At 35.7% G+C, this 21,194-nt stretch overlaps 1 protein-coding gene across 2 annotated transcripts in view; it reads right to left on the reverse strand.

Moving 5' to 3' along the window:
* smad3a (SMAD family member 3a) overlaps window positions 1-21,194 on the reverse strand; it is a 43,480-nt gene continuing 22,286 nt past the window's right edge. Inside the window, exons 2-9 of one of the 2 annotated variants that reach the window (NM_131571.2) lie at window positions 18,260-18,453; window positions 17,081-17,215; window positions 15,171-15,245; window positions 14,888-14,938; window positions 11,911-12,123; window positions 11,657-11,794; window positions 9,346-9,490; window positions 1-1,336 (exon numbers count right to left, since the gene is read on the reverse strand). In NM_131571.2, the coding sequence (NP_571646.1) occupies window positions 1,213-1,336; window positions 9,346-9,490; window positions 11,657-11,794; window positions 11,911-12,123; window positions 14,888-14,938; window positions 15,171-15,245; window positions 17,081-17,215; window positions 18,260-18,453 (1,075 nt within the window). In that variant the 3' untranslated portion in view covers window positions 1-1,212. Of the gene's footprint in view, window positions 1,337-9,345; window positions 10,046-10,337; window positions 11,795-11,910; window positions 12,124-14,887; window positions 14,939-15,170; window positions 15,246-17,080; window positions 17,216-18,259; window positions 18,454-21,194 lie in introns of those variants that run through there. The other variant, XR_012382510.1, reaches the window with a different exon arrangement.

Here is a 21,194-nt window from a genome sequence, read left to right on the forward strand (position 1 = left end):
TTTCTTTCTTTCTTTCTTTTTTAAAGGGACAAAAAATGAAACTTCTGTCATCGCTTACTCATTATCCACTCATTGTTACAAACTTGTTTGAGTTTCTTGCTTCTGCTAAACGCACGAGAAGATATACTGAAGAATGTAGGAACGAAACAGCTCTTCACTTTTATAGTATTTTTTGTTTGTACAGTCAATGTCAAGGGCTGATTTTCCACCAAAATTCTTCAGAATATCTTGTTTTCAACAGAAGACAAAATTCATAAAGGTTTAGAACCACTTGAGTGTGAGTAAATTATTTGAAAATTTTCATTTTTATGTAAAGTATCCCGTCAAGAAGAATGTCAAACTCTTGATATGTATCAGATATTAATTTGGGGATTCAATGTTTGAGTAGAATTCTAAAAAAAAAAAAGAAAAATGAGTCAAAGAGTTTCTTTCTTTTTCTTCTTTCTTTCTTAAAACAGTTCACCCAAAAATGAAACTTCTGTCATCGTTTACTCATTCTACATTTGTTCCAAACTTGTTTGAGTTTCTTAAATCTGTTAAACACAAAGAGAGATAAATGCAGGGGATACAACGGCTGTTGATTTTTATAGTTTTTTTTATTTGTACAATGAATGAGGGCTACTTTTCCCCCATCATTTCTTAGAATATCTTTTGTGTTCAACAGAAGAAATCCATTAAAATTTGGAACCACTTGAGTTTGAGTAAATGTTCACTTGATTTAAAATGTTCATTTTATGTAAACCATCCCTAACTAAAGAATGTCAAACTCTTGATATGTATTAGACAACATTATACATTGGGCCAGATTTGTGTTGTTTTGATTTAACCGAAATTTGTAAAAACGACATATCTACACTTTACAAAAAAAGCACTTTTTATCACGCCTCTAAAAAAATAAGCCTCTGTTATGGTAATTCTAACATAACAGCATCAGAAAAGACATGACAGAGAAGAGATATCTCACATAGACATGCTATATAACAAAATATATCATAAATGGCAATATTTCATGGCAATAAAAATGGCTAACAATAACATAAAAAAACAAGTATGTACTGTACATATACTGTAATAATACAATGTCTCCAACATTGAAACAAACACATGTGAAAGTGCTACCGAGTCTGTAATCTCCAGCCTTTGAGTCCTGAAGGAACTTTTTCCAGATCTGGTGGTTTGTATATGTTGAGTTTGTGCAGTCTTTTTTTCTTCCTATGACACACTGGAGCAGCGGATGGAGGGGGAGCCCATCTGAGTGAGTACTTTGTCCAGCCACTGCAGAGGCCCGTTAAGGTGCAGCTCTATCCAGCAGGGGGTGCTAGTCACTGTCTGCCGCCTGACGCCATTAAAGAGAGAGAGAAATAATTAGAAATCAGAATGCCGACACAATGTGCAAAACTATGAATACACTTAGCCATATTCAAATATATGTACTGCATCAGATCAGTGTAATCTAATCATCTACAGACAGCCTAACTTAATAAAATCTGAAAGGTATATGATTTTATTTAGGCCAAATGAAGTGGAAAGGGGCTGGCTTGAATGCTTGTAAAGGCAAGCTCCAAAAAATGAAATGTATTTCTTGCTGCTTGAATTTGTTTATATAAATCATTACATAATTAACATTATAAGAGAAAATATGACTGTGACAGGCATCAGTTTTGCAGTAAATTAAAGTTATGGCTCAAGTATTTCATTCATTCATTCATTTTCTTTTCATCTTAGTCCTTTTATTATTCCGGGGTCGCCACAGTGCAATGAACCGCCAACTTATCCAGCATCCAATGATAAGCACATTTGCCAATTTAAGTTATAAGCACTTAAGTATGAAGCAAGTGTAGGAAAAGTCACAACATTTCATGTCAATAAGATCAATGCAAATTTACAAAACAAATAAATAAGACCAAAAACCAGCACCTGAGTTAACCACTTAGTTTAAATGTATTATTATTATTCATTCATTCATTTTCTTTTCGACTTAGTCCCTTTATTAATTTGGGGTCCCCACAGTGGAATGAACCACCAACTTATCCAGCATATGTTTTACACAGCGGATGCCCTTCCAGCTGTAAACTATCACTGGGAAACATCCATACACGCTTATTCACTGTGAACAATTTTTAGCCTACCCAATTCACTTGTACCACATGTCTTTGGACTGTGTGGGAAACCGGAGCACCCGGAGGAAACCCACGCAAACACGGGGAGAACATACAAACTCCACACAGCCGGGGTTCGAACCTGTGACCTTCATGCTGTGAGGTGACAGCGCTACCCTTTGTGCCACCGCGTTGCCTATTATTATTATTATTATTATTATTGCCACAGCCATATCACCATGCAGCCTAAGACCGGTTACTCACTGAAGCTAAGCAGACCTGTGCCAGGTCAGTACCTGCATGGGAGACCACATAGGAAAAACTAGGTTGCTGTTGAAAGTGGTATTAGAGAGGCCAGCAGGGGACGTCCTAATGCCCCAGTAAAAGTGAAGGGGACACTGTACTGTCAGTGAGGTTGAGATGTTAAACCGAGGTCCTGACTCTCTGTGGTCATTAAAAATCCCATGGCACTTCTCGTAAAAAGTAAGGGTGTAACCCCACTGTCCTGGCCAAAGTCCATCAATCGGCACTTACAATCATGGCCTCCCAATCATCCTCATCCACTGACTTAGCTCTATCACTGTCTCTCCACTCCATCTATAGCTGGTGTGTGGTAAGCGCACTGGTGCCGCTGTCCTGTGGCTGCCGTCGCATCATCTAAGTCAGGGGTGTCAAACTCAATTCCTGGAAGGCCGGAGCCCAGCACAGTTTAGTTCCAACATAGCTCCAACACACTTACCTGTAGGTTTCAAACAAGCCTGAAGGACTCAATTAGTTTGATCAGGTGTGTTTAATTAGGGTTGGAACTAAACTGTGCAGAGCTGCGGCCCTTTTGGACACGTTTGACACCTGTGATCTCAGTGAATGCTGCACACTGGTGTTGGTGTGGAGAGACCCCCCTCAATTTGGGTGTATACCCAATACACAATAAATGTGCTATATAAATACACATTACATTATTATTATTATTAATCACAAAAGGACATTTAATGCACACGTCTATTTTGGCACAGGCTGGTCAGATGTTTTGCTCCACAAGTTGCTATAGTTATTGTGTCAGTCACAGCAAATTTAGTATCATTCACCATACAATTTAGCAGATCCGCTCAATTGAATGCATTAGTTCTCCATTGGTCCTCTTATAAGCATGACAAAACAAAACATTCAATGGATTGTAAACAAGAATCAAGCAAAGAGTGAGCTCTTTATGTCATGACACAAAAACGCATAACATTTAGCTAACTTGCGCTACACAAAAATTTTGACTAGGTCCAGTGAATGACTGTGACTGGCCATTCATTTTAAAAAGCATGCCGGTGATTGAATACAACACTCAATGCTGCAAAAAACATAGTAAAGAAACTAAAAATACACATAGGAGCGCTGAAAAGCGGCTGCCTCTCAGTGGACAAAGAATTGAGCTGAAAGAACTGTAAATCAGTCCAACAAAATTCTAGTTTCATTCAAGCACTTTCAAAGACTTGTTTGTCTTCACTTTTTTTTCCTTTAACACCTGCCAAAAACAAAAACGGAAAAAAAAACTTTCAAGAAGTATACTGTACATTCCTGCACAGCATTTTTATTTTCAAGAAGGTATAGATTCTAAACAAATCCCCTACTCACATCCTTTACAGTGAATGACTGGCAAGATACAATTTTGCCACAGAGTTTACCAGTTTGTCTGGATATGAAATCTCTGCTCTGCTTTGCTTTTCTTTGGTCCCTCATAGGAACAGGACTTGCTGCCAAACACACTTCTTTTACATTCCACAGTGCTTAACACAACACTTGTCTCAGCTCCCCTCACTTGTGCTCACATACACACGTGAACAGACTTAGTCCCAGAACCTCTGTTCACAATGCCTCATGGTGCTCTGGGACATCCTCTAACCCCTTACAGCCACCCACACGCATACACACACATCCACAACCACACACGCACACACCCTGTGTAAGTCTACTGAATCTTACATTTTCTACATAACTCACTTCTTCAATGAGGAAATAATACAGTTCACTTTAATGCATAATTCTTTAGCCTGACACAACCTGATAAAACTTTATAATCTGTAAATAAATCTTGAGCATGTCAATTAAATATAGCTCAACAGTAAACCTTTTGTTATAGTTTTGATTGAACTCTAACCTAAAGTTTTTAATATATATTTTTGAATTTTTTGTGATCACTTTGTGCAAAAATACAGTATAAAAGAAATTCTATTAAATAATATTGCACTTAAAATATTCCAATACTAGTTTTTCTTTTTTAATATATATATTTACAACATCATTTATTCCTATCATATTTTTATATCATATTTTTTAAATAATCTTTTAATGAATACAAAGTTCAAAAGCAGTATTTAATTGCTATATAAATCATTTTAAAACATCAATTTTAAATAAATGTTTCCTTCTACCATCACTTAAGATCAATTCATACTGAATAGAACTAAATTATTTTAAATTGCAAGTGTATCTATAATATATGTATTTAAATTAAAATTTAGCATTTGAAATGAGTATCTAGAGAACATTTTGGCTTTTACCACTAAGTTTCACTTAAATTGGCAACTCTTCTGCTGCTTTCATATTGTTTTGCATTGTGCAATGTAACCATATTTTTCAAGACAGCTTTATCCAACAATATGTCTGACAGTGCCTACTGGTTTTATCTCCATGCAACTTCTTGCATTGATTCTTTGAGTGTCTCATTCTTTGACAGCAAAACCATGAACAGACCCCTGAGTGTTTATGAAGGCAGCCTTGGCTAGCCTACACAGTCTACTGACAGAGAAAAGGAGATGGAGTACTGGAAAGTAAGTAGAAGAGTAGGAGTGAGAAAGTGGAAAGGAAAAGCTCTTCTTAAACTCCAAAGGTCTAAATTCAAAGAACTTTCAATGTCAGGATTTGGAAGAGAAAACGGAAAATAAAAACAAAACAAGAAGAAATGAAAAACAGTGTAGTGGTCAAAGTACGTCATGAGGGCCCTGAAACACAGGATCAAAACATAAAGTGTTCAAATAGCTTGTTTAAACATCAAAGTAAGCATCTGCAGCACTCAAAGAGAAGGGTCTGAAGGTTGTGAGATGAGGAGAGGTATGAAAGGAAGAGAGAGAAAGAAAAGCTTAGGGGCTATATTTTAACAATCTAAGCGCAAAGTCTAAAGTGCATGGCACAAAATCATCAAGGGCATGTCCGAATCCACTTTTATTATTTTAAGGATGGAAAAATATGGTTTGCGCCATAGCGCATGGTCTAACAGGGTTGTGCTTATTCTCTTAATGAGTTATTATGGATGTGTTTTGAGCATAAAGTGCATTAAATCAATCAGAATCTCATCTCCCATTCTCTTTAAGAGGCAGTTGTGTTGCGTCATGGCGCATTTGCTATTTACAACGCAGATTTTGTAAGAGGAAAAACTGAATGCTTCACTAGTGAGAAAACAGTTAAACAGACCATCTGCGCGAGGATAAAGAACAAGCCCCCTCCATTTAGTCTTTATAGTTTCTCTTTACTTTACTTTCATTTACTCTTTACTTAAGTCCTTTACTTTCGTGGATAAGGAAACGATGTTGTACATACTCCACTGAAGACATTTATTAGCCTAAATATTTATTTTGCTTGTTATGCACAATTATTTGTTTCAAAACTATTTCTAAATTCAGTTCCAGCAAACTAATAAATTAACAATAATAATGAAGTGTGGTCCAAAAACAGTTACAGCCAAACAGACGTACTATTGTTATGCCACATATGGTGATGCAGACGTCTGAATGGGGAAACATCCAATTTTCCAAAACTGTTTGACAAGCTTACGATTAAATTTCATATTAGGAATCAACAATAAAAAGGAACAACAACTGTGTCTTTAGTTTCATTTTGTAAATTTTCCATTCACAAAATCTGCAGAAACTCATGTCTGGTCTATAGCGTTCAATGATTGGCTTCTGTACTAGATGGCGGGGCGACACGTCTTGTGAATTCTAGTCTTTGGCTTAGTTCACAAAACATTTCAATTTTAATTCAAGTAAATTCCCTGTGGGAAAGAGATGCATATATGTGTATTGTGCTTTGTTAAATTCAAATAATAATAATATTTTATCTCTTTCATTATCTTTTTATTCATAAACATTCATATCATGTTAATTGTGTGTATGTATATATATATATGTGTTATATAATCACTTTAAGATTTTATTCATAGTTAATGTCATCATTGGCAAGACTTAACAAAATATGCCAATATAGCTTTTTTGAGTAAAATTTAATTTAATTGAGAGAGAGAGAGAGAGAGAGAGAGAAAGAGGCACACACACACACACACACACACACACACACACACACACACACACACACACACATCTAGATGATTATAAATGAATCATTGTAAATATACTGATTATTATTGTTTTTATTACTGTTAAATCCTAAAAAATGTATTCTGATCTATTTTTGTATTGATTTGTGTGAATAATTAATGTTGAATAATAATATAATATATTGAATATTAATGTGATATATTTAATAATATGATATATTGTTGATATTTTATTTAATTATTATATATAAATGTCATTTTTTTCTTTTATTTATTTATTTTTTTACTGCTACTACTATTTACTGTGTGTACTGTTTTTTTTTTTATTACATATGGATGTTACTTTTTATGTAAACTTTATAACTGCTTTGGCAATACATTTGTAACAATTGTCATGCCAATAAAGCAATTATTGAATTGAACTGAACTGAGAGAGAGAGAGAGAGAGAGAGAGAGAGAGAGAGAGAGAGAGAGAGAGAGAGAGAGGGAGAGGGAGAGAAAAAGAGAGAGAGAGAGAGAGAGAGAGAGAGAGAGAGAGGGAGAGAGTAAGAGAGAGAGAGTGAGTGTGTGGGTGTCTACTGAAACCTGACACAGCTCATATTGGGTCTCCACACGCCAGGCTGTCTGGAAAGCAGTCTCACTCTCTCTCAAAGCAGTTTTACTCCTTTCCCACTCAATCCTCAAACTTTCTCTACAGATGTTCCCTGGTCAGAACCCACAACTGCTTCTGATTAGGGTCTTGGTTTCATGGGCTCAAACAATGAAGTTACTCACAAAAGCATGAGTGGGAGAGAAGGAGCCCAAAAATCTCGGAGATGTTTTCAAGCGCACCATGTGTGAGTTGGTTTGGTGTGGAATGATTTGCCAGCGCAGACCTAACAGTTTATATGACTGATATACTAAGCTGGTGGACACCAGATTGTCTTGCTACATCAGAGCTGCTCTTCACCAGAGCAGGACAAAGTGGGAGGAATAGTTACAACAGCCGGTCTGACCCTGCAGGACTTGATACAACTGCATACTAAAAAAAAAAAACTCAGACATTCCCTCCTATTGTTCTAAAATTGCTTGAGCTTCCTTTATTATCAGCTTCTGTCAACACTATTGATGTCATCTGCTGAAATAGCCATTACTTCATCAAAATCAGTTTATGCTGGATATTAGGGGGTGCAAAATATTCTGGCTCATACCAATAAGCTGATGATTATTTTTGGTTAATCATTTCTGACTGTCATGAAAACTGTCAATATTGGTACTAAAATACCAATATGGTACTACAATATTGACCACTACACTGTAAAACCAAAAAAGCTAAGGTAATTCAAACCGTTGAGAAAACCAATTGCAACAAACCATTTTAGTTTATTAACTAATCCTAATGAGCACTGTGAACTTACTTTATTTGAGGAAGCAATTTGAGCACAGTAAAACCCAATAAATGAAGAGAACTCAAACCAACTGAGTACTGTAAAACCCTAAAAGTTAAGGCAACTCAAACTGTTTGAGAAAACCGATTGCTACAAACCATTTGAGTTAAAAAAAACTAATCTATATGAGTACTGTGAACTTACTAAATTTAAGGTTAAGAAATGTGGTTTCTTCATTACTTTCAACACTGAGTTCAAAACTCTTTTCAAATGAGTAGAATAAACTTTCAGTAGATTTTGAGTTAACTACACTCATTTCATTTGACAAAGTTGACTGTTGTGTTTTACAGTGTGCTGAATATTTCAATATTTCACAGATTTTTACATTCAGATTATCTTTGAAGGTGCTCACTTAAACACAAGTTTATTTTGATAACTTAAATGAAGATTTTATTTTCATTAACATTAATTATATTTCAGTAATTATTTTTACCAGTTCTAACTACTTATCATTGGTAAATACTTATTTAATGCTAGATCTGAAAGAGGGAGATACAGAACAACAGTAAGATTTTCCATTTAAATGTCAAAACACTGTATCAAAAAAAAAAAACACTAGAGCATTTGTGTTATACACTGTATATATGCTGTATAGCAAGTCAGTCATCCATTATTGTCTGCTGTCATCTCTGTCGGCAAAAGTTAAACCAAAAACATGAGGCTGACTGAAATGACCCAAGAAGATTTTTAGAAAACAAAAGCAGCAAAAGAACCGTCAATATTGCCATTTGAAAGACTTTGTATGCCTTTTTCTGATAAGTCTAATATTGATCTAGCTAAATCCATGTGGTTAATTTTAAGAATTTAAAGCGCTTTTGGAGAGCAATATGGGAAAGGTTCCTGAATAATTTGTAGAGAAAACTATTAACATGTTCTGTAAATGTACATATTATATGAAGTATTTTTCCACATAAAAAGTATTTTTTTGTTGTTGACAGATGTTAGTTTTCACTTTATTTCTACATCTCACATCATCAAATGCACCTTGATTAGTTTAGATTGTTTAGATAATTATTTTGGGAAATAAATATTCAGTGAATATATATATATATATATTTTTTTTAAATACATGTAACACGTAATGCCATGACATATCTTCAGTACTATAATCATTCTAAGAATATCTGTTTATCAACCATCATCAGTTATCAACACTAGCCTATGAATTATCAGTAATTTCCAAAATTAATTTGTTGCACTGCTAATATTAAGACCTAATCAAGTTCTACCATTGAAATCAAATTAAAGCAATCTAAATGCAAAAACAATCATTACTACAATTATTCCATTTATTATTCAGCAGCTACTTTCTACAAAAACTGATTACGACAAATCAGAAATCAAAGAATTTAACAGGAAGCAAAAGAGGCTTCTGTGGTTTTGGGTAACACCACTTCACAAGTGAGGTAAAAGTCTTTGAGTGAGTCAAATCAAGGCCACATTCCAGGAGTGGTAGGCAAGATGATAGATAAGAAGGAAGTAATTTCAGAAATCATACCTGTACTCGGCTCCCCAGCCCTTCACAAAGCTCATGCGAATGGTGCACATGCGTGTGAGCTGGTATACAGCCTCAAAGCCCTGATTCACAGACTGGGCCAACAGGGCTGCAAACTCCTGATTATTAAAGATCTTCAGATTACAGCCTGGATGGACACAAAGCAAAGTTCATATATCAATAACAAACTAAACTAAAACGGCTAAACTGATTTGGTGTTAGTGTTGAGTTAGTTGCTTCAAAAAAGTAGTTAATTAATCACATCAGTAAAATTATATTTAAATTACTTTTGCAGTCACTTTGTCTGAAAGGTAATTTAATTACTTGACTCGGTACTACTAAATATTCATATAAGTCTTACCGCATTAATGGACAATTGAAATTAAACTTTTTAATCTGAGCCAAACAGGACCTTTTTTTTTAGATATTAACATTTAAAATATTTAACATTAAATGGATCAATACAAAAATAAAACAACAATTTTTTTTTTTAATTCAAAGATTTTTATTAAAATTGTTGGACAAATTAAACTAGTGTTGTCACAATACTGGAATTTGATACTAATCAATTTTAAAAACGTACGTTTCCCGCAAACATTTGAGCGCTTTTGAACATGTTCTTAAACACCACTGATTTGCCATTGTGTTCACATGCTCAACAGAAATGAATGTGATTGGTCATGAAGGTCATCAGTTCACCAAACTCACAGCTGTTTACTGAGTGTAAACACAGATACAGGAGCACTGGACCATTTTAAAGCCGCGATTCAACTGTGTACTGCTCGTATGTCAGCTTATAGACATACCAGCTTATTGACGTCACTTTGAAACACTCCAGTTTACACTTAATAAACATCGGTGAGTTCGGTGAACTAATGACCTTCATGACCAACCACAGTCATTTCTGTTGAACACATGAAAACAATGGCAAATCAGTGCTGTTTTAGCTCCACATCGCTTAAATGTTAGTAGGAAATGGAAGTTTTGATCGGTACTGAATTCCAGTATCGTGACAACACTGAATCGAACAATCTTTAGTTGAAAAATCGAGTTATCAAGCAAAAGCACACAATTACTCTACTTCTCTTTATTCATACCCTATATTTTCATGAACTAATTTCTCACTCAATTTGTTATTATGTGCAACTGTCTTAATAAATGTAACCTTCTTTAGTTGAAAAATTTAATTATTCTGTAAACTATATTTGTATAACAAATACAAAATTACTTTTAACGTGATTTATACAGAACAGCTAATTTTATGTTCACTATTAAAGGAAAGTATATTGTAAGTAACTAGGGGTGTGACGAGATCTCGGGCTACAAGATCTCATGAGATTAAATCGCAATGAGATTTCTCTTTGAGGTGAAAAGTTGTCTTGTTAGTTGCGATGTTATAGTTGAGCGTGTGGGTGAATTTGGCACTAAAAATTGGAGGCAGGATTGGATTAGAACTGTAAATTAAGTGCTTTGAACAAAGTAAACTCTTGGAGACACACATTTAATTCGGCGTGCGGTATCTAATTTCATTAAAACTGCTAGCTCAAAGTTTGTCCAGTCAGTACTTTATAGCAAAATATTTTGCAGGGTTTGCATGTCCTTTATGCCATAACTCATTAAAATATAAGTAAAATAACATTCATTACAAGTTTTATTTTAATAAGCAACTAAATAGTTTTGCATGTTGTGATTTTTTTTTCAGTTGAATAAAAGACTATTTGTCATTCATATATTTCATCATTGAGAATTCCAAAAAATTGTATAAGAATCTTGTCTCGTCTCGTAAACCCAATTTCGTGTCTCATCTCATGGAGTTAGCATTTCATCACACCCGTAAAAGTAACTAAATAAATTACCTGAAAATGAAAAGTAATCCCTTACTATTATTTGTACTTTCTAACTAATTATACCAACACTGTCTGGCACAATAGCTGGGTTTCTATCTCCATTTTGTTAATGCACATTCTGAAGTATCACATGAGAAACGAATGATGCAAATCTTAAAACCCATCGGGCGTAGCAAACATTACACCCTCATAATGCGTGCCTTGTTTACTTTTGGTCACTATGTTGGCCGCTCTACAAGCTTGATGGAAACTGACCTAATTTACATCTGTTATTTTTTTTCTTCTTTCACTTCACGTTAGGATGAAAACCCGGCCAAAGTCAAGGAACCATCATTAATGACTCGGTTCCCTTTTTCAATTTAACTATTCATGAACTTAGTAGATTCTCTGTTGATGATAGCTATTCACAGAGGGTCCCTTGTTTTATCTTGAGAGCTGTTCATTGAGAGTCTTTAGTTTTATCTCACCAGGTGGAATCTTGCAAACAGTAGCGGGGTGCCAGCCGTAACGCTGATTGCAGTTGGGACTCTGAACAAAAATGGCGCTGTCACTTAGACACTCTGCAAACACTTCACCTCCAATGTAATACAAACGCACACCCCGGCCTGCGAAAACAAAAGATTGTCACATAAGTAAGGAAATCAAACACATTACTATAAGTAAAAGCCATTTTAAATCAGTTTGTGTTATAAATAGGTATTTGAGACAAATGTGTGTGTACCAATGTGTCTGCGTGTGAGCTCCACAGCAGCGTTTCGGTTCACATTGGACAGCAGTCCGAGACAAAAACGCTCTGAGTTGGACGGGTCTGTGAAGCCATCTACTGTTAAAGAGGGCTGTGAGGCATGGAAAGTTTCTCCTACTCGCTGGTTCAATTCGTAGTAGGAAATAGAGCACCAAAATGCTGGTTCACAGTATGTCACTGGCTGTAGATCTAAAAGAGAGAGAAAAAAGAGCAATGTAAAATGAGAATCAGCGAGGCACAGACAGACATAGAAAGAGGCAGAGGGAAAAAATAGAAAGAAACACGAATGAAAAAAAGACAGGAAGAGGAAAAACAAACAAGTGAGTTGGGATCCCTGAAGAGACATGGGGGCTGGAAACTGACGACACTGTGATGTCAAGAGCAAATGTTACTTCCCAGAAATAAAGGCTGAATCGGGAAATGCCATCACTTAGAGGTAAAAAATTACAGGCTTATGGAAATGGCCATTCTCTGTGCCACACACACACCACTGTGGAGAAATCACATGTGGGATCTGCAGAAGTCCAATCTGGTACAATAGGGAATTGTGGGCCCTCCCTTCGTAAGATGAACAGGATGTTTAGTGTGGGTGGTTTTCATCAAAGTTGTTTTGGGGACATTTAACAATCTATTTCTTCTGAGAAATTGAAAGCACAAATTAACAAATAGTTTGTCGAACTATTCTAAATATGCACAGTCAGCATTTACTAACCTAGGTCTCACTTAACAGTTCTTGGGTCATTTATAACTAGACAAGGTAAGAAATGAGTTGAATGAACCAGAGTGAACCAGACTGATTCAGACCATTATTAGTTCAAGGTTGATCTTTGTTTTTTTCAGATTGAATAAAAAACCTCATATAAGTCCCTAGTTCACGAGTCATTCAACAGCACCTGTGCTATACTGTATGTTTGTTTATCTTCACACAAACAAAAAAACTGCAAGGTCTTTGCATAGCAAAGGTATGCAGACTGTCTACCAATTTTGTATCAATTTATGGCAGCCAGACTTGTACTACTGAATTCTAATTGCAAGCTCAGATGGCATATTTTCTAGCTGTGATTCTGCAGATTGAAGCAACACTGTTGGTCAGTAGTGTATTTTACATAAAGAGAGTGTTAGGGTGCTTTCACATCAAGATGTTTGTTTTTTTAAAACCTGGTGTGTTTGCCCCCTTAGCTCAGTTCGTGTGGGCATTTGTGAACACTGTGGGTGTCACCATTCAAAGTAAAAGTGCAGCTTCTTTTCGCTTATAAAGTTTCTCATTTCTCATCATCATAAATTAAAATAATGAGAGCTGAGTGGAATCCCGGAAAATAAACCAAACTGACCAATGTATGGAGAGTTTACTTGCATGTTACTTGTTTTAATTTTGGTCCATTCAGAAATGTTGCAAGCATAAAAGCAAACCAGATCAAAATTAAAAAGCAATAATGTAACTATTTAAATCCCTGTTTCGGTAAAAAATATTCAATCTATAGGTGTGTAAGCACCTTAGACACCTCAGTCAGCAGTTGTTTTTGGTTACAATGCTACAAACTCTCTTTCACAACACTTTTATTATGAGTTTAATTTTATTATGGCAAAATAAAATAAAATACAGTCAAATATTTAACTGTTAAGCATTTTGTATTTGTTTAGATATATTCAAGAATTCCATTATTGTGTGGAAATCTTAATATTGAATTCTTTCCATGACAATCATGCGGTGAACATCTGATAATCTGACAACCTTATTCAGGACTAAATATACAGTATTTTGATGCTTACTGACAATCAAGTTTGGTGTATTTAAAGTTAGACTCGGAAGTGTCCATCTATGAGTTTAGCAGGTTCTGCATAGTTTTCGGATTGACTAAGGTGGCAATGTACCTTTTTCAACATAGAATTCATAAAAGATTTTTAACTCTATATCTACAAAATGCAGATTAAATGTGCATCAGCTTTTTTCATTTTTTTTCAAGAAATTCACGAAGGTGCTTTATAACCTAAATTATAATATATTCAATCGTTATCATACAATGCAATAAATAGTGTTTTTTAGATTTAACTAACACAGCACATCATTTTAATTGCAATTGCTAAAAAATATATATATTTCATTCATTTATAAAAAATAAAATCTATCATCAATACATAGCCTAGGCTTGATGCAATCTTTTTAAGATGACTTGACCACGCCATAATTAAATGCTCCAGTTAATATATTAAACAACCCCAGTGGTAACTCTGGTAAGACATTTGTGTGAGTATAATTGTAGCTTCAAACAATCTAAACACAACTGTGCTAGTTTATTGAAAGCAATTAGTAAAAATGGTGAACAAAAGAAAAGCTCTTTGAAATGCTGGAGAATCATTCGTTTTCAGAAAACACTTGAAGTAACATTTTTATTTGTCCAAAATGGTCCATATAACATACAAAAGTCTTGTTGCCTATCCAAGTTTTAGGAACAACAAATAATATCTTGACTTCTAGTTGATCGTTTGGCATCAGAAGTGGCTTATTTGAAAGGCAAAGGCCTCTAGATTACTTCTTTGCTTTCAGGAACTTTGATGTGGAGGCTGAAGTATGAGAAGGAGCGCTATCCTGCTGAAGAATCTCCTGTGGTTTGTAATGTAACGGGCAGCACAAATGTCTTGATACCTCAGGCTGTTGATGTGAACATTCACTCTACAGATCTCTTGCATGCACCCATACTGAATGTAACCCCAAACCATGGGAATCTGTGAGAATCCTGGGTCCAAGCGGGTTTCAATAGGTCTTCTGCTGTATTTATGATGATTGGGATTCAGTTCAACAAATGATTCATCTGAAAAATCTACCTTCTGACACTTTTCCAACTGATCAACTAGAAGTAATTATTATTAGAGATTATTATTTGTTGCTCTTACAAATGAGATTGACGACCAGACTTTTGTCAGGTAGTGTACACATACAAGCAATGAGTGTTACCTAAATTGTTGTGGGCAGGAGACACAGGGTTCGGTGACAGGTTTGGAGAACCTGAAAAGAAAACAACATATTGACTAAATATCCAGCACAAAAACATTAATTAAAATCCTTTTGATTGCATTTTAAGTCATTTCAGAGGGCACAGACAAATATTTAACTTCCATTCCTTTCAAAGTAAAAGAATATGGAAAAGTGATGCAACTAAAATGTCACCAAAACAAACAAACATAGAACAGCTTCTCATGAAAATTCAAAATATCAACCAAAAAAAGCAATCTGTCACCTGTGTCCATGCTCCGGTTCATCTGATGATCACTGGTTTCTCCATCCTCACTGATGTAGCCGGGAGGTGGCGTCTCTGTAAGACACACACAAAAACACAAGTCAGTCTGCGAGCCCACAAAGCATACACACCCATCACACAGTGACCCAGCTGATGGATGATGGATTAGAAACACCACAAACACATCCGGCAAAAAACTAGAAGGTGCAGCAGAGACAACATCGCACAAGGGTTTTATTTTTCACCCTCAGATTAGGACACCTGATTTAGAAAGCTGGGGTCAGCTCAGTTTCAGCGGCAGGATATGAAACAACACACACACATCGCCCTTTTACAGTAACAGACTCTAGCCTCTCTAAAGCAAATACTGTCCAGATGAAACTAATCCCAGTCAAAGCCCCTCCATACAGACTCTGTGGGATAATCTTCCCCATATGTAGCCAAAAGTAGTCTTTAAATCACTTGGGTGTAATTATTTTGTGTCAGCCCAATGCAACAATGGTTAAACGTTTCTTCATTAGTCCTATGAATCCCATAAGCAACAATGCCATAGTCCACCTTACACAAAGTCAACTGGCCAAAGAGATCAGGCCTGTACAGTAGATGGGATTAAAATGTGTAACAATGGCTGTTTGTTTTTGTCTATGATAAGAGTTTGATATTCTTTGTGTGTACAGCTAAGCCTTCACGTGTGCATGTTTAATGACATGGATGTGTGCCATTATTTTACACTAAAGTCCCTTCAGAAATGGTGCATAAGAAACAGGTCTTAATATGATTAAGATGAAATGAAAATGAAAAACAATGATTTTTTCCAGGATTCTTCGATGAATAGTGTTTAAAAAAAAGTGTTTAAAAAACATTTATTTAATAAAGAAAATGTTTAATGCAGAAAATTGCTCATTTCTAATTTATAAATAAATAAATACAATAATAAAAAGAACTTAATAAAAAGAACTAAAATAGCTTGAAAAGTTTCTTGTTTGAAAAGAAATTGATGACAAATATACTCACCAGCCACTTTATTTGGTACACCTATCCAACTGTTCAATAACGCAAATTACTAATAAGCCAATCATATGGTTGCTACTCAATGCATTTAGGCATGTAGACGGCCACTGCTGCAGTTCAAACAGAGCATCAGAATGGGGAAGAAAGGTGATTTAAGTGACTTTGAATGTGGCATGGTTGTTGGTGCCAGACGGGCTGGTCTGAGTATTTCAGAAACTGCTGATCAACTGAGGTATTCACGCACAACTGTCTCTAGGGTTTACAGAGAATGGTTAGAAAACGAGAAAATATGCAGTGAGCAGCACTTCTGTGGGCACAAATGCCTTGTGATGCCAGAGGTCAGAGGAGAATGGCCAGACTGGTTTAAGCTGATAGAAAGGCAACAGTTACTGGTTTCTTAAACATGACAATGAGTTCACTGTCCTCAAATGGCCTCCACAGTAACCAGATCTCAATCCAATAGACCATCTTTGGGATGTGGCGGAATGGGGGATTCGCATCATGGATGAGTAGCCAACAAACCTGCAGCAACTGCGTGATGCTATCATGTCAATATGGACCAAAATCTTTGAAGAATATTCTAGTACCTTGTTAAATTTATGTCACAAAAGAGAGTAAAAAGAGAAAGAAGCAAAAGAGGGTCCAACCCGATACTAGTAAGGTTTAGTTAATAAAGTGGCCATGTTCCAAATGTTATATGTTCCCCAAAAAAATCCATAAAAATTAAGTAATCAAAAAAAAAAATAACTGATGACGATTTAATCATTTTGATGCCACTTTACACCTCTCCGTTTGACTTTTCACTTGCCTTTAAGGCTGATCTGTTTTTGTAAAACTATGAAACTCAACTCCCCCATTCTTCTCCAGTAATGCTGTACTAGTGTGTATTTGTCATCTACCTGGTATGTAGTTGCTCTGGGGTTCGATGCCGGCAGGGAAAATGGTGTTTTCTGGGATGGAGTGACTATAGTCATCCAGAGGAGGAAACTCACTGGGGATTTCAGTGTGTCGAGGCACCAGCACTGGAGGAAGAACTGAAATGAAAATGATTGAGAATTTAAAAAAAAAGAAAAGAAAAAAAGATAACAAAAACAAAAAATACTTTGCACAATTTTTAGCACTTTGCTTACTACTAATAATGCTAAACATGCTGGTCATTATAACAGTTCTTATGATAAGAAGAGCACGCAAAAGCACTTGTTTAATGTTTTAGCCATTTTTCAGACGGGACCAAAGAGAGTCTGGAAAGAAATTGAAATGATGGAGCTGGGATAAATGCGGCTCAATACTACAGCTTTGACTTCAATACGATACTCAAATAACACCTCAGTACCAATATTAAGTCGATACCATAGGTTAAAGATAACCAGCCACAATAGACATTAAATCTGAAAACTGTTTTGTTAATAACACCGCATGAAACTCTACAGCAACAAGAATGTTGCCCTTTTTTAAGGCAAATATATTAATAACATAAAAAGAACCTCTCATTGCTCCATACATTAAACTAGTTTGTATATTGCATCGGGCAAACAGGTTATTATTTTTCAAGCATTCACAGACTGGTAAAGTAAGCTGTAATGAACGGCCTTAGAAAATGCTTTTCATTTTTCTCAATAATTGCATTTTTCCATTTTAACAATGTATTTTAGTTTAAGTTTAATTCAAAGTTTTATTCCTGTTACAATAAAAATGTAAAAATAAAATGCATGATTAGAAATAAAATTTGTAAAACGTATTACTACTACTTGAAGAAGTACAATCCACTGTACAGTACAACAGTAAAAGTCCTATATATCTGAATCTAAATCAAACTTTACAAACAAGTCTGACAGATTGTCAATAAGATGCTTGAATGCCTGCATGTAGACAGTTTTTTGATGCGGAGATCAACAAATAAAGTTCATGTATTCATATAGTTATGAAAGTAAATTCAACTTTTATGACTAGTTCCTGCAATTCTTTCGTCGCTTTTATCATTCAAGAGACCATAGGGCCTTACTAACAGTTCAGCCTTTTCATCTGTGATAGTAATTTCACTTGTAGTCCATGCTTGCCTGAATATTAGTGTGATTTACCTGGTGTCTCGACCCGCTGATAGTGGTAGGGATTGACACAGACCTCGTCCTTCTTCATGTGAAAGGCAAACTCACAGAGTTCAATCGCTCTGAGCTCATGATGAGACTGCAGATCTGGCCAGCGCCACAGACGACAGTAAATCACATGAGGGAGACCTTTCCTATGAGATACTTGCAATCGACCGTCTAGAGATCTGAAAGAAAATGAGAATAAGAACAGAGGTTAATAATGATGATCACTGCAGCAGAAACAGTCCGCGCAGCTCATTCTCTATAATCAAAAGCAGAAAAACCACAGAAATCGTATTATGGCTTAAGCAAGCAACATTGTGTAAAATTCTAAATTACCACAATAATAACACTCAGCACTCTAAGGCCTGCAGGGATAACGCCGAGGTATTATGCGAGACCACAGATGAAGTAAAAGTGGCCCAATTTCCTGTTAATGTGGTGCTTTCGGTTACACGTCACACGTGATTTGAATAAGGTGAAGAAAGAGGAAGTCCGAAAAAAAAAGCGTTTTTCACAGTAACTGTGCTCAAGTTTAACAACATCTTCATCTCATATAGCCATATACAGTTGAAATCAGAATTATAAGCCACCCAAATTTTTTTTCCCTGATTTTTTTTTTTTATCAAAGAATAGATTGTTTTCAACTCACTTCTAAGCATAAGAGTTTTAATAACTCATTTCTAACAACTGATATATTTTATCTTTGCCATGATAACAGTAAATAATATTTGACTAGATATTTTTCAAACAAACAAGACTTTCTACAAAAGAAAAAATATTATCAGACATACTGTGAAATTTTCCTTGCTCTATTAAACATATTTGGGAAATATTTAAAAAAAGAAAATGTATTTATGTATTTTCTATTGATTGCCATGTCAGCAACCAAGGCTATTTTCATGGCAAGAACATTTCAATAATAAATAAACAATAAAAAACAACAAACAAATGAATATACAAGTTAAATAAGATTTAAAAAAAAAATTTGTTATCACTTTGCTAAAAATGTCCTTAAGAGAGTTCATTTTATTAAAAAGTCTTCTGGAATCATTAAAAGCAGGACGGTCCAGTAAAATGTGTTTTACAGTAAGGGGAGTTGTGCAGAACAAACATTGAGTGTGGTCTTAAGTAAAAAGGCGTGGGTTAATCTTGTATGTCCAATACGACATCTGTTAAAATCACTTGATCAAATCTAGTCTTAAAATGTCTTGAAACTCTGTTTGAGATTTCAGGTTGGATTTCATGTAATTTATTATTTTCCAATGCATCCCACTCCTCTTGCCACTTATTTAAAATGCAAACGTTGATAAAAGGTCTCATCTATGCAGGAGGAATTTGACATTTGTTCACCGCTTGCTTCAAAGCGTCTTTAGCAGCTGCATCAGCTCGCTCATTTCCTGAAAGCCCAACATGTCCTGGAACCCAGCAAAAATGATGTGATAATACTGATTTTGTAGATGGTGAACTGGTTAAAATACTATCAATCAAAGGATGATATTTTTTTGTAGATTCTATCACTTGAGGCATGATTTGGAGTCTGTAAAAATAACAGAGTTCTCTTGTTGGACATTTTCTATATACTCCAATGCTAAAAGTAAAGCACAGGCTTTAAAAAGAAAACAAAATTCAAAGGGGGGCTAATCATTCTGACTTCATCTGTATAAAGCAACAGTACACTCCTCACACACAAATGTAATACAGCCCAAATAATGCAAATCCCAAAAGCTCTTTAAAGCATGTCTGTCAGACCCCCTCCTACCCTTTTTACACCCACCGAGCTGAGCTTAGACAGCAGCATGGCCCGAGGACTCTGTAGCTCTCCCAGCAGCTAAATATGCTTTTAATTTTTCATAGCAGAGCTTTCACTTCACAGGCATACTGCAAGAGGAAAAAATAATGATGTAAAAGCCAGACGCCCCATGGAGATGGTGTGCGTTTGAGTGTGTGCTTGTGCAAAAAAATAAGAAAAATACTGACAAAAATTAATATTATGCAACAAAATTTAAAGAATAAACACGAATACAACCGATTCACTTTAGGGTTGCAACACGTAGCAAAGCTGTGAACAAAAAAGTCACTTACATCAGTTGACACATTCACGCCCCACTTGTCAAAGACACATTAAGGCTAATGGAGATGAGAGAAAGGGAAGGAAGAGCAGAGACGAACTTAAAAAAAAATAACACATGATATTTTTACCTGCCTCGCTTTTTAACTGCAGGCAAATAAACTCAGACTTTTCTTTGCATGGCCCCTTGTGGAAAAGAAAAAAGGCATAATCATCTCCGAATAATGTGGTGAAGGCCTCGAGCAATCACACAGTCAACTTTTCATGTCTGAGGAGAGTTATTCACGGGTCCACTCTCAGACAAAGAGCACTTTTGCAGACACAATCAAGCACCGCATCATATCAAAACACATTCTAACACTAACCCTATTCTGTACGCCTACGATGCTTATCTTTACATTCACAGGCTTTTGAGCGACTGAAACATTTTCATGATGCCTATCGATGTAGCAGACACCTATAACGGCACACTTGCGGTCGAGATCAGATCACATACACCGACGCAAAGCATGCACTGTAGCGGTGTGCTGAAAAATGGGGGCGTACAGCATGGGCCAAAGCTCTCATAGCATTCTATTATACATGACTGCTACATTGTGTGCTTGAAATATGCAACAGCAGCCAGAGAGTGCTGAGAGAGAGTGGAGGGCTATGCACTCGGACGAACAGCAGCTCTCCAAGCCTTTGCGGAATCCAGGCCACGGATAGCATTCATGACACTCTATTCATCCCCTGTACACACTCCATAAAAGCAGAGATATGAAAAGAAAGGAGGAAAGAGGTGTGAGCTTTCCTTACCGGAGTCCTTTAAAAGGGGTCATATAATACTTTTCACATCATTTTTCTTCCTATTAT

The sequence above is a fragment of the Danio rerio genome, chromosome 7 (genome assembly GCF_049306965.1).
Source record: "Danio rerio strain Tuebingen ecotype United States chromosome 7, GRCz12tu, whole genome shotgun sequence".
Taxonomy (NCBI): Eukaryota; Metazoa; Chordata; class Actinopteri; order Cypriniformes; family Danionidae; genus Danio; species Danio rerio.